At 53.0% G+C, this 13,987-nt stretch overlaps 2 protein-coding genes across 3 annotated transcripts in view; one reads left to right on the top strand and one right to left on the bottom strand.

Annotated features, from left to right (window-relative positions):
- The window catches only part of LOC137427599 (baculoviral IAP repeat-containing protein 5), a 44,135-nt gene extending 36,635 nt beyond the window's left edge, over positions 1–7,500 (bottom strand). The window contains exon 1 of the mRNA XM_068117205.2: positions 7,264–7,500. Coding sequence (XP_067973306.1) covers positions 7,264–7,371 — 108 coding nt within the window. The 5' untranslated portion in view covers positions 7,372–7,500. The remainder of the gene's footprint in view (positions 1–7,263) is intronic.
- Positions 7,501–8,059: 559 nt separating this feature from the next.
- The window catches only part of COG1 (component of oligomeric golgi complex 1), a 28,922-nt gene continuing 22,994 nt past the window's right edge, over positions 8,060–13,987 (top strand). Inside the window, exons 1-5 of one of the 2 annotated variants that reach the window (XM_068117207.2) lie at positions 8,065–8,123; positions 8,397–8,536; positions 10,071–10,359; positions 10,600–10,841; positions 11,331–11,512. In XM_068117207.2, the coding sequence (XP_067973308.2) occupies positions 10,081–10,359; positions 10,600–10,841; positions 11,331–11,512 (703 nt within the window). In that variant the 5' untranslated portion in view covers positions 8,065–8,123; positions 8,397–8,536; positions 10,071–10,080. Of the gene's footprint in view, positions 8,124–8,396; positions 8,537–10,070; positions 10,360–10,599; positions 10,842–11,330; positions 11,513–13,987 lie in introns of both variants that reach the window. The other variant, XM_068117208.2, reaches the window with a different exon arrangement.

Genomic DNA, 13,987 nt, shown 5'->3' with positions numbered 1-13,987 from the left:
TCCTTCAGTCCATCCATACTTTCCGCAATCAACACCAGATCATCTGCAAACAACAACTCCCACGGTAAACCCTCCTTTACGTTCTGAGCCAGCACCTCCATCACAGCTACAAATAGTAGTGGAATTAGTACTGACCGCTGATGCACTCCCACCTTCACCTCAAACTCACCACTGTTCCCGTCCTTCGTCCTTACAGCTGTACGCGCTCTTTTGTACATTGCCATCACTACTCTGATCAACCATTCCTCCACTCCTAACTTCCTCAATGCCCATGTCAATACTGCGTGTGGAACCCTATCGAATGCTTTCTCCAGATCAACAAACCCAAGAAACAACTTCTTCCTCTTCTCCATATACTTCTCCTGCAACTGCCTCACAATAAAGAGCACGTCGGTCGTTCCTCTTCCTGGCATAAATCCAAACTGCATTTCGTCGATCTTCACCTTCTTCCTTATCCTCCATTCCAACACCCTTTCCAATACCTTCATTCCATACTCCAAAAACTTTATCGCTCGGTACGAGCCATACTCCAGAGGGTCACCTTTCCCCTTGTATAGAGGGACGAGGGTAGCTCTGCTTTTTCTGCTCCCGTACCCTTTGCCTTCTGCCACTCCTTGAACTTCTTCCTCTTCTCGTCAATCGTCTTTCTAACTTCATCATCCCACCACCATGTTTCCGAGTGCCTCGGTGGTCCTTTTGTCCATCCACATACCTCACCAACGGCTCCCAACAGACTATCTTTCATTGACATCCAACCACTTTCATGCTCAACCACATCATCCTCTACCATACTCAGCCTCTCTTTTAATGCCTCCCTTACTGTCACCTCTTTCAACCTCCATACCTTCATTCTCGGTTGGTACTTCACCCGCCGGGCTCTCCTCGCACCTTTCACCCTTATGTCGCAGACAACCAAGTGGTGCTGTGAAACAGCCTCCTCCACCGGGATCACCTTTGTGTCCCGGAGGTGCCCCCTATCTCGCTGACGCACCATCAGGTAGTCAACGGTTGTCGTCGACCCACCTGACGTGTATGTAACAAGCTTATTATCCTCTTTCTGGCACTGAGTATTACAAATCAACAAATCAGCTACATCAGCAAACTCCAAAATCCTTTCACCTTCTCAATTTCTCACACCATATCCGTAACCCCCGTGAACTCCCTCAAAACCATCCATACTCCTTCCTACATGTCCATTTAGGTCTCCTCCTACCACAACAACTTCCTCATCTTTCACGTTTTCCATCAGCTTCTCGATCGCACACCAGAACTTGTCCTTCTCTTCATCGCTCCGACCAACCTGTGGAGCATATCCCGAGATGACGTTCACCAAGAGCTTTCCAATCATCATTTTCACCATCATCAACCTATCACTCACTCTAGTCACACTCACCACACTGTCTACAAACTCCTCAGAAAACAGGACACCAACACCATTCACGCCCTCCGGGCACCCTTGCCACACAGACTTGTATTTCTGTCCCTGCCTACCCTTCACCATTCTCACACCACTTCTCTTCCATCTCGTCTCCTGCACACAACATCTGTCCACTCTTCTTCTGATCAATACTTCCACCACTTCTCCTGATCTCCCTGTCATTGTCCCTACATTCCATGTCCCAAACCTCAGAAAGCGATCTCCACTTCGGGCTGTACCTTGCCCATATGTAGTTGTAATTGTCATGGTTCTCTTTTTGAGGCAATGTTTTTTATGGCCGGATGCCCTTCCTGACGCCAACCCTCTTAGTCGCCTCCTACGACACGCAGGGATACGGTGTACCTATTCTAAATCAGGGTACACACCGGGAGAGAAGTCTAAAACAACTACACATTTTCCCTTTGGTGTTTTATTAAGTGGTTTTTTGACCCAAAATATATTTGTACATTTTCCATTGGCAGTACCATCTTGAGACCCTGTGATGTAATGGGGTCCCATCGATCCAGACTACCATCACAAGGTCAATTCTAAAACATGCCTGTAGCAACGTCACATGTGCAGCCTCAACAAAATCCAACAATCTGCTTTGGATTTTTATTAGGTCATGTGTAGAATGGATGTGGTGTTTGGTTGTTTATTTGTTGGGGTGTTTGTTTGTTTGTTTGTGTGGGTGGGTGGGTGGCTGGTTGGGTGGGTGGTTGTTGTTGTATTTTTTTTAATTTTAATTAAGGTTTGAATTAGAAATGAAGTTGCAATGAATTAAATTTAATATGAAAGTGATCTTTCTTGTCACTGTGCCTCATTTTTATGTTGCAGTTTTCTACTATCAGCATATAAGTGTGATTGTGCCCCCCTTCCCGTTACAGTGAGCAGTGTGAATGTCCAGATGACCGAGTATAACTTAGTTCTATTATGGGTGTTTTATAATCAACTGTTTTACATTCCATTAATAATCAGGAAAATATAACTTCTTTTTTTTGGTAAATAAATGTATCGTTCGTTCGTGTGGTTGCCAACTTCAATCAAGATTGGTGCTTCAAAATCAAGGTATGGATAGTGTGGCGGACACAATGTCAGTGGGCAATAATTCCGCGCACCAGTGGGTGGCGCGAGTGTCCGGGCATGGAAGCGCAGCTCGGGCCACGCCCGGAGCAAAGGCGTCATGAGGCGCAGGGTGGAACTGAGATACATGCCCCGCCTTTCGGCCGACCGGCCACGCCCGGGGGCAAGGCGTGGCCTCGGGACATATATGCGGGCTCGAAAGTCGAGCCCGCCCAGTGCTTACGTGCGAGCTGTGATTAAAGTGTTTCAGTTTGTACAAAGCGTTGTGGCCTACCTTCTTGGCAAACGAATTGTGTGTGCACAGCATCACACTGGTGACCCCGACTGGTTCAGCCAGAGCTGACCCCTGAACGCGCCATGGCTAACAACGCTGTCGCGGTCAAACTCCCGGACTTCTGGGAAGCGCAAGCCGACGTCTGGTTTGTGCAGGCCGAAGCTCAATTCCAGCTCCGGGGCATCACGGCGGACGACACCATGTAGTACCACGTGGTCGCCGCCCTCGGGCCCGGCACTGCCGCCCGTGTCGTGTCCATCCTTCGGCGCCCGCCGGGCGCCCACAAATACGTGGCGCTCAAACGTCTTCTCCTCGCCACGTTCGGGCTCACGGAGGTCGAACACGCCGACCGCCTCCTGGACCTTCACGCCCTCGGCGACACACGACCATCCGTTCGGATGGATTTTATGCTGTCCCTTCTTGGAGACCAGCGCCTGGATTTCCTGTTCTGAGCGCTTTTCCTCCGCCAGCTACCTGTGCAGGTGCGGCTTGCGCTGGCCGGTTCGAAATTAACGGAACCCCGCGCCCTGGCCGGAGAGGCGGACAAATTTTTCGCGGCCTGCGACACGCGGTCGGTGTACGGTGCTGCCGTAGTGGATCCCGGTGCGGAGGCTACAGCGCCCCCTGCTTCCCTCATGGCCGCTGCTACGCCCCGCCCACTACCGCCGTCGCCACCACCACCGCCACCGGCACGGCCGACACGGCAGCCACCACCGCAAACCTGGTGCTACTATCATGCCAGGTTCGGCCGCAAGGCTAGAGCGTGCCACCCGCCGTGTTCTTTCGACGGGTCGGGAAACGACCGGGCCGGCGCTCACTTGCGGCCATGAGCGTCGGCCATTCCGGCAGCCTCCTGTTCATCACAGACACCTCGTCTGGTCGTCGTTTTCTGTGCGACACGGGAGCGCAGGTAAGCGTCCTCCCTGCCTCCGCGTCCGACAAGCAAGCCGCGGGCCGGGGCCCCGCCTTGCTCGCTGCCAACGGAACACCCATCCGCACATTCGGGAAGCGTTGCCTCTCACTGCGGTTCGGAGGGCAGCGCTTCCAATGGTCTTTCGTCACCGCCAGCGTGCCAATGGCCCTGCTTGGTGCGGACTTCCTTTGTGCGAATGGGCTGTTGGTGGACGTTAAGCGTCGACGACTCGTCCAGGCCGAAACCTTCAGCTCGCTCACTTGTTCGCTGAGCGGCTCATTGAGCAGCTCGCTGAGCGGCTCACCGAGCGGCTTGCTGAGCGGTTCCGTCCCGGCGAAGTCAGTCTGTACGATTCCGGCAGCGGACGAGTTTACCCGCCTCCTCGCCAGTTTCCCGGCGCTCACGCGGCCCACCTTTTTAGCGGTGGCCGTCAAACACGGGGTGGAGCACCATATCCCCACCGTCGGACCACCGGTCTACGCCCGGGCGCGCCGCCTCGACCCCATGAAGCTCGCCGTGGCGAAAGCGGAGTTCGCCACGCTGGAGCGGCTGGGCATCGGACGGCGCTCCAACAGCGCATGGGCCTCTCCTCTGCACATTGTGCCCAAGCCCGGTGGCGGATGGCGGCCGTGCGGTGACTACCGCCGGCTCAAAGACGCCACCACCCCCGACCGCTACCCGGTCCCGCATATTCAGGACTTTTCCGCCCGGTTGGCGAAAACGACCATTTTCTCCAAGGTGGACCTCATCCGGGGCTACGACCAGGTCCCCGTACAACTGGACGATGTACCAAAGACGGCAGTCATCACACCTTTCGGCCTCTTTGAGTTCTTGCGGATACCCTTTGGGTTGAAAAATGCGGCCCAGGCGTTCCAGCGGCTCATGGACAGCGTCATGCGCGACTTGTCCTTCATCTTCGTCTACCTGGACGACATCCTAGTCGCGAGCGAGTCCCGGGAGGAGCACCTGCTCCACCTCCGCACGCTCTTCGAACGCCTGGGCCAGCATGGCCTGATAATCAACCCCACGAAGTGCCGTTTCGGCGTCACCGCCATCGACTTCTTGGGGCACCGCATCACCAGGCACGGGGCCATCCCTTTACCGGCCAAGGTGGAGGCGGTCAGGAGTTTCCCGCGCCCCCGCACGATCAAGGGGCTCCAGGAATTCCTGGGCATGGTGGATGTTTATCACCGTTTCGTGCCCCGCGTCGCCCAGCTCCTGCGACCCCTGCACGAGGCCCTCCGGGGGAAGCCGGGCAAAGGTGACATCACCTGGATGAAGCAAATGGTCGCGGCGTTTGCGGGCGCAAAGCTGGCCTTGGCCAACGCCACCATGCTGGCGCACCCGGCACCCGATGCACCAATCGCCCTCACCACCGACGCGTCGGACTACGCGGTGGGCGCGGTGCACGAGCAGTGGGTGAGTGGTGCTTGGCAGCCGCTGGCGTTTTTTAGCCGGCAGCTCCGCCTGCACGAACGCCGGTCCAGCACCTTCGACCACGAGCTGCTCGGGCTCCACCTGGCGGTCCGACACTTCCGCCATCTTCTCGAGGGCCGCCCGTTCACGGCCTTCGTCAATCACAAGCCCCTTGTTTTCGCGATGGCCAAGGTCGCCGAGCCATGGTCGGCCCGGCAGCAACGTCACCTCTCTGCCGTGTCCGAGTACACGACGGACATCCGTCACGTCACGGGTAAGGACAACCCGGTGGCGGATTGCCTTTCCCGGTCCGTCGCACACGCGGTCCACCTCGGTATCGATTATGCCCGGATGGCGGCGGACCAGACCGCCGACCCCGATGTCCAGGCCTTGCGGACCGCCGTCACGGGCCTCCGCGTCACCGAGGTGCCGTTCGATGTCGTGGGCACTGCCCTCTTGTGCGACGTCTCCCTCGGCCGGCCTCGCCCCATCGTGCCCGCTGGCTGCCCGGTTTTTGACGCCATCCACGGCCTGTCCCACCCGGGCACGAAGGCCTCCCAGAAGCTCGTCGCGGTGAAGTTCGTCTGGCATGGCCTCAGGAAGAACGTCCGCGACTGGGCCAGGACGTGCCTCGCGTGCCAGCGCGCGAAAGTCCACCTCCACACCCAAGCCCCGTTGGCCCCGTTTACGGTGCCCGAACGTCGGTACGACCACGTTCACGTCGACTTGGTGGGACCTCTGCCCCCCTCGCGGGGTTTCACCCACCTCCTCACCATGGTAGATCCAACCACCCGGTGGCCGGAGGCCGTGCCATTGGCAGCGACGGCTGCGGCTGACGTCGCGCAAGCCTTCATCGCCACGTGGGTTGCTGGGTTCGGCGCCCCCTCGGACATCACGTCCGACCGCGGCCCCCAGTTCACCTCGGAGCTCTGGGGAGCAGTGGCGCAAGGGCTCGGCGTCAAGCTGCACCGGACCACGGCTTACCACCCCCAGGCCAACGGCCTGTGCGAGCGCTTCCATCGCTCAATGAAGGCCGCACACCGGGGCCAGCCTCCGCGACGGCAGCTGGGCCGACAGGCTCCCCTGGGTCCTGCTGGGCCTCAGGACGGCGCCCAAGGACGACCTGCGCGCGTCCTCGGCGGAGCTGGTTTTCGGGCAACCACTGCGGGTACCAGGCGAATTTATCCCCGACTCCACGGCCCCTTGGTCCGCGGCGCAACAGCGCTCCACCCTTCAGGAGACCGCCAGGAGGTTCGCCCCGGTGCCGACGGCACACCACGGTTGCCCGTCCTCCCACGTCGCCCCGGAGCTTCGCACGGCGGAGTACGTTTTTGTCAGGCACGACGCCCACCGGACGCCGCTGCGGCCCCCGTACGACGGGCCCTTCCGCGTGCTGGAGACCGGGGACAAGCATTTCACCGTGGACATCGGCGGTACTCCGGATCGTATCTCCGTGGACCGCCTCAAGCCGGCCCACCCCCCGCAAGTAGTCCGCGTCGAGGCCGCCCCCCGGCGGTCAGACCCCGGCACCCCCCAGCCCCGCCGTCTCGCTACCCCCAGCCTCGCCAGGGGGCGTTTCGGCCGGGTCATCCGGCTTCCCCGCAAGCTCACCCTTCAGGTGCGCGGGAATTCTGGGGGGGGGGCACGTGTGGCGGACACAATGTCAGTGGGCAATAATTCCACGCACCAGTGGGTGGCGCGAGTGTCCGGGCATGGAAGCGCAGCTCGGGCCACGCCCGGAGCAAAGGCGTCACGAGGCGCAGGATGGAACTGAGATACATGCCCTACCTTTCGGCCGACCGGCCATGCCCGGGGGCAAGGCGTGGCCTCGGGACATATATGCGGGCTCGAAAGTCGAGCCCGCCCAGTGCTTACGTGCGAGCTGTGATTAAAGTGTTTCAGTTTGTACAAAGCGTTGTGGCCTACCTTCTTGGCAAACGAATTGTGTGTGCACAGCACCACAATAGTGGCAATTCACCTACTCTTCCACAGGTACTCCGTGGAATCTTTGTTTAACGTCCACAAAACAACGCGGGCAGATGAGACAACCGGCTTAGCGCCCATCCGGGTCAAACCTAGGCCTTAAGACAATCCACGTATGTACTTGAACCCAGAATGTTAGCGATTCAACAAACGAAATATCCGAAAATACTCACTTACCTTCTGTGGAGTGCAGTTGCAGTCTTCTAAAAAAGGCCAATCTTTAAAAGTTGACAGTCGTTGGGAAAGCTTATAATAAAGATAGTTAAATTGCATCAACTTTTCCATTTTGTAAAATGCCTGAAGGATAAAAAGAAACGAGAATAAAAACCCCGGTGCTTCCAGACACGCAAACTGCCAGTGCCCGCCAACAGAAATGGACGAACGTTATTGGTCCGTTGCTATGACGTCACTTCTGGTTCGTTTTCCAAATTTTCCTCGCACTAAGTCTGAAGGAAAGGAAAAAAACGTACAGCGGAAGGGAATTATACGCTAATTACACGGATAAAGACGAAATGTAGAACAAAATCAAAAATAAAAACGAAGCGTTGTTTCGTGAGGTGAAACGTATCGTTTCCACGGTGACGGTTGGGCCGGAAGTAAACGATCCATGTTGAATGACGACCCTGCCAGGTTTAAAATGGTGAATCGTAAGATGTTTCGCAATACCGATATTTTTGCTAAAAATGCAAAATATACGGATACATATTTGAAATATACGGCTAGTTCAGTTTGACGATGTATGAGGCAATCGAACTACGAACTACCGTCCTGGTAACCAATAGCAAGCTGCTCGGTATTAAATGGAACACACGTCAGGCCACCTGGTGAAATGAACATTACGTTTAGATTCTTAACAAAATCGAAAGATAAAACTATTAGATTTGTACCGTAAGTTAATCATACAGTAGCGGATTTGAAGAGGCGAGGAACCGTTTCCAAAAAAAACAACGACAACCATCTCCACCACGTTGCACTTCCGGGTTTCATCAAGGCTCGGAGTGCGGAAGTGAAGGCAAGACAAGGGAAGCCTTGCGAAGGTACGTCATTCGTATGGGGTTGAAATTCATCAGTCATGGAAGAAGAAGCTCAGACGATGCGTGAACTATGAGCCATATATTTATTATGTACGCTGAATAGGACGAGATCCTGCCACATAGGGGAAAAGGGATATTAATCAACCAATTAAGACGGAATTAACCCACTCCCACCTCCCACTCCCAGACGGAATTAACCCATTCCTTCCTCTTGCGATTTTTTCTCTCTCCACTCTTCCCACCTTTCCTTTCGGGATACTTTTTTTTCCTATCCAGTATCGGCCTGCCTTGTTTTCCTTTTATCGATTTGGCCACAACCCTGTTGCGGACATTGTCCTGTGATGGCCGCTTACATTGTGTATTCGAGCAGCCCCTTGTGTACTCGATAAGTGCTATCGAGCAGATCGAACCAGCAGGTAATTTCAACGTAATTTCACTGGAAGAAGAAAACAGCGGTGTGTGTGTGTGAATAAGAGAGAGACAGAATTGTGAGGAGCAGAAATGAAAAAACGAGGTGTGTGTGTGTGTGTGTGTGTGTGTGTGTGTGTGTGTGTGTGTGTGTGTGTGTGTGTGTGTGTGTGTGTGTGTGTGTGTCGGTGTCGGTGTCGGTGTCTCTCTGTGTCGGTGTCTCTCTGTGTCGGTGTCTCTCTGTGTCGGTGTCTCTCTGTGTCGGTGTCTCTCTGTGTCGGTGTCTCTCTGTGTCGGCGTCTCTCTGTGTCGGCGTCTCTCTGTGTCGGTGTCTGTCTGTGTCGGCGTCTCTCTGTGTCGGCGTCTCTCTGTGTCGGCGTCTCTCTGTGTCGGCGTCTCTCTGTGTCGGCGTCTCTCTGTGTCGGCGTCTCTCTGTGTCGGCGTCTCTCTGTGTCGGCGTCTCTCTGTGTCGGCGTCTCTCTGTGTCGGCGTCTGTCTGTGTCGGTGTCTGTCTGTGTCGGTGTCTGTCTGTGTCGGTGTCTCTCTGTGTCTGTCTGTCTGTGTCTCTGTGTGTGGTGTGTCTCTCTGTCTCTGTGTCTCTGTGTCGGTATCTGCCTCAGATGTGGCAGTGGCCGAGGCTTTGTGTGCCAGCCTACTCTGTGTCGGTGTCTCTCTGTGTCGGTGTCTCTCTGTGTCGGTGTCTCTCTGTGTCGGTGTCTCTCTGTGTCGGTGTCTCTCTGTGTCGGTGTGTCTCTCTGTGTCGGTGTGTCTCTCTGTGTCGGTGTGTCTCTCTGTGTCGGTGTGTCTCTCTGTGTCGGTGTGTCTCTCTGTGTCGGTGTGTCTCTGTGTCGGTGTGTCTCTGTGTCGGTGTTTCTCTGTGTCGGTGTGTCTCTGTGTCGGTGTGTCTCTGTGTCGGTGTGTCTCTGTGTCGGTGTGTCTCTGTGTCTGTCTGTCTGTGTCTGTGTCTGTGTCTCTGTGTCTGTGTCTCTGTGTGTGGTGTGTCTCTCTGTCTCTGTGTCTCTGTGTCGGTATCTGCCTCAGATGTGGCAGTGGCCGAGGCTTTGTGTGCCAGCCTACTCTGTGTCGGTGTCTCTCTGTGTCGGTGTCTCTCTGTGTCGGTGTCTCTCTGTGTCGGTGTCTCTCTGTGTCGGTGTGTCTCTCTGTGTCGGTGTGTCTCTCTGTGTCGGTGTGTCTCTCTGTGTCGGTGTGTCTCTCTGTGTCGGTGTGTCTCTCTGTGTCGGTGTGTCTCTGTGTCGGTGTGTCTCTGTGTCGGTGTGTCTCTGTGTCTCTGTGTCGGTGTGTCTCTGTGTCTCTGTGTCGGTGTATCTCTGTGCCGATGTGTCTGTGTCTGTGTCTGTCTCTGTCTCTGTGTCTGTGTGTTTCTGCGTTTCTGCGTCTGAGTGTGTGTGTGGTTGATATCTCCAAATGCGGATTTCAGGAGATGGAACGGAGTCCTCCCAGGTCTCAAGATGCAATACCAACTTTGATGTAATGAGCGTGCTATTTTTTCAAACACAGGAATTGACGTTTATAAATTTCCAGGAGATACACCATGGACACCGATGCAGCTACACTGCTGTCAAGGTTGCCGGTGTCCGAGGTGCGAGAGGCCGAGCGACGCCTGCGGCAGGATGTGGAGCAGAAGAGAGAAGAACTGCGCCTGACCGTGGGTGAGCGGTATCGTGATCTACTCGCAGCCGCCGACTCGATGGGAGCAATGCGAGACGCCGCTGGGCGCCTTCTCTCTGCCGTCACGGATATGCGTGCCGCCATCTCTGCACCAGATAGCTCAACGCACGGTGGCAAGGGCGCTTCAGCAGATGGTGCACAGGTCGGTGTGTGTTTCTCTCGGTGAAATTTGCAGATGAGACGTGGGTGTACATACGATGTCGCCATTTCTATTTGCACATCACATGGAGTGGAATTTTGGTGAGATGTTGCATTTTGGGCCAAAATCCATCTTCGTATTCTGAAGAAAGCTGAAACCCTAATAGTGAGTATACAAGATGGCACGTACTCGTGCAGTGTTTTCATTCTCCCTTTTGTTTGTTTCCTTTACGTGGATTTGCAGATGTTGCAGTTTTACAGCATTGCGGCACAAGTGTTCCTCATCCAGGCAGTCCCTGAGCTGTTGTGGCACGAGTTGGAGGCCGGTCGGCCGCTGCAAGCCGCTCGCCTGTGTCTGCTCTCTCGGCACATCCTGAGCCAACTGCAGCCCAGATCGGTGCCTTCACCGATGGTCTCTGTTGCAACACCTTTACTCAGGCGCTTCCCCATCCTGGCCCGACAGACTGCCGCAGCGGTGCATTTTCGGTAGGGGGTTTTGGTTCTTTTGTGAAATTGTGGGATGTCGGACAAATTAATCGTGAATTGATTTGACATTTGAATACTTTTATTATTTAATTTTATTCCACGGGAGATCGCTCTTGCGGCCCGGCACGACGCCTGATCGGTGGTTATCTCACTTGCGGTTGTTAGTTGGTGACGACAACAGCTTATGCGGAGAGGCATGCCGGCCATTACAGCTGCTTTTGAGGGAGACGTAAAAGCCGAGAGAGGACAATAATGCTGGAGCATAGTTGTGAGATCTACAGGAAGAGTCACTGAGTGTGCTGGAGCTGTGAACATTTATTTTTCCAAAGGAACGAGGGCTTTGAGGGGAGTGAAGGCTAGGCTGGATTGTACCAGAGATTGCCGACTTGTTGAATTCTGCTCCATGACTTCTGCACATCTCTGGTCGACACCCTTAAGGTGTAGAATTGGATGAAATTTTTTTTTCCAAGTTGCAGCGTTGTTTTGCAGATCAGCGGTGCTGGCAGAGAGCCGAGCGATGCTTCGTACGAGAGCTGCCTCAGATGTGGCAGTGGCCGAGGCTTTGTGTGCCAGCCTACTCCTGCAAGAGGGTTCCACTCGCCAGGCCCTCGCTGATTTTCTGCTCGCGCGCAAGGCCGCAGCACAGCAGCTGCTCAGCCTAACGCAGCATGGTAAGCCGAAAGGAGATGCGTCATTGAACGGTCAGTGTAACTTCAGTCGTCTTCTTCTTTTGGAAACAGCACAGGGCTGCGGCATAGCGTCAATGGATGAGGGTGTGGATGTGCCGCTTATGCAATGCCCTCTGTACGTTAGGGCAGCAATTTGGCATTTGTTCATGGTACCGGCGACGGCCCATCTACTCTTCGTGAAGGACACCGTGGGATCTTTAACGTCCACCGACTAATGCTGGCGGACAGGACGCTCGACGTGCATCCGAGGGACGGCCCACACATGGATGAATCGCCCTGCCTTTGAAACACCGGGATGTCAGTTTATAGCTGGGTCGGGATTCAAACCCAGGCTAGACAGCTTCGAGGCGTGTGCGTACCTCTAGGCCAACTTCACTGAATTACCAAATAATGTCTACAGAAGCAGCCATGCCTTGTTCATGATTGGCCGTCATGCAATTGTGCTTCCTAGCCAATCGCGGACAACACTGGCTGTCTCCATAAACATTACTGGTAATTAGTAATTTTGTATTTTGAAATTTTGACAATTGTTTCACTTCAAGCTAACTAACTTATCCCGGGTCCAAGCACTAGGGTTAAGTTTTGTCTTCTGTAAGACGGAGCATCTTGACAATAGTGAATAGTTCTTCTTTTAAAACTTGCTAAACGTTTTTTGTTGTCTTTATATTGGACAACAAAAAAAAACAACAGAATGTCACTTTGTAGGATGTTGGGCCACCACGTGTATCCACAAGACATGGAATCAACAAGGGTCTGGAACTGTTCTGCAGGAATGTGGCCCATTGTTCAACAAGGACATTGTCCACTTGATGTCGGTTTGATGGAGGTGGAAACTGCCATCTTAGGGGCCTCCCCAGAGTGTCCCACAAATGCTCTATTGGATTGGGAGGGCCATGTAAGATGGGTAATGTTGTCTTCATGCTACTCCAAGCACCCGATGAATATGGGCCCTGTGGACTGGAGCATTGTCATCCTGAAAGACTCCCTCCAAGCAGGGAAGAAATGCTCGCTCAGGATGGTATCGTAGCGCTCCACATCAACCCTGCCTTCTAATGGAATTATCGGACCCAGGCCATGCCAGGAAAATGCGCCACACAACATTATGGAATCGCCAGAACAATTTGCTGTTGTAACCAGGAACTAGGGCCTGTAGAGCTACCTGGACTGGCACCACACGTGCACATGTCCATTCATCGATGACATGATGAAGGATGACTACGGTAATCATACCACAACATTCCTCCACTGTCGTGTATGGACCTCTGCCCACTGTTGTCCTTCGATGATGACATATCTCCTCCTTTTTGCCTGGCTGACATCACCTTTGAGACAGTTCCTTGTGACACGTTAGCAATTTCCGCAGCCTTTGTCACTGAGCCTCATTCCCTCCCCCCTCCCGCCCACACCCCCATATACTTTCTTCACAATCCTCTTGATGATGTTCAGTCATTAAAACTCCTGAGTCTCACTTTCAGCCTTAATCTTTCTTGGGCAAACTACACTTCAAAATATGGCCTCCAAATGGCCTCCAAAGCAAGCTGCCAACTGGGCATCCTCAGTCGTATACAAAGTCCTTCCTTGGCACACCTGAACTCCTACCCATCTAAAAGGCCTTCATCCACAACTTGATGGAGTACTGCTCTTCCCTCTGGGCTGGCTCCCCTGCCCTACATCTTGCTCAGCCTGACGCAGTGTAAACCAAGGCCTTCAAGATTATTGGAATGTCCCACGATGAAGCTGAGTCTATGGGCCTATCACTTCACCATCGCAGACAGGCCGGTCGTCTCTCCTTCCTCCACTGCCTCTTTTCTGGTCTTAAACCCTCTGCTCTTTCCATGCTTTGTCACCCCCAGGTTTTTGTAGAGCACAAATGGTCCACCATCAACCAGGGGGTTGAGCACACATGGTCCACCATCAACCAGGGGGTTGAGCACACGTGGTCCAATCAATTTTCAAGCTGAAGTTTCAGCTTTTTCTTAGATTTAGCAGTTTCAGGCCTAAATTCAGGATCACTGCTCACCTCCACTCATTCGTTCCTCTTTTTCCCCCGTCTGTGGAACCAACTTTACATTATCTTCAATCTCATTCTTCCCTCCAAGTCTTCAAGACAACTGTTCATGACTATCCCAGATTATCCTTATTCCAAACTTTTACTATTAACTACATTTTAAAATTAACTATTAATTTAATTATTACTTTAATTGTTTATTAATAATTAAATTATTACTAAGTATTTAATTATTATCTATTTAATTAATTTAGTAATTAACTAGAAATTCATTTTTAATTTAATTATTAATTTTATTAATAGTATTATTAATAATATTAATATTATTTATTAATATTAATAATATTTATATTAATATTATATTAATATTATTAATTATTAATTTCATTATTAATATAAATTACTTTAATTATTAACTATTTAATTATTAATTATTACATTACAAGAAT

The sequence above is a fragment of the Myxine glutinosa genome, chromosome 5 (assembly GCF_964187855.1).
Source record: "Myxine glutinosa chromosome 5, kmMyxGlut1.1, whole genome shotgun sequence".
Classification (NCBI taxonomy): Eukaryota; Metazoa; Chordata; class Myxini; order Myxiniformes; family Myxinidae; genus Myxine; species Myxine glutinosa.
This window is presented reverse-complemented; position numbering and strand designations above follow the sequence as displayed.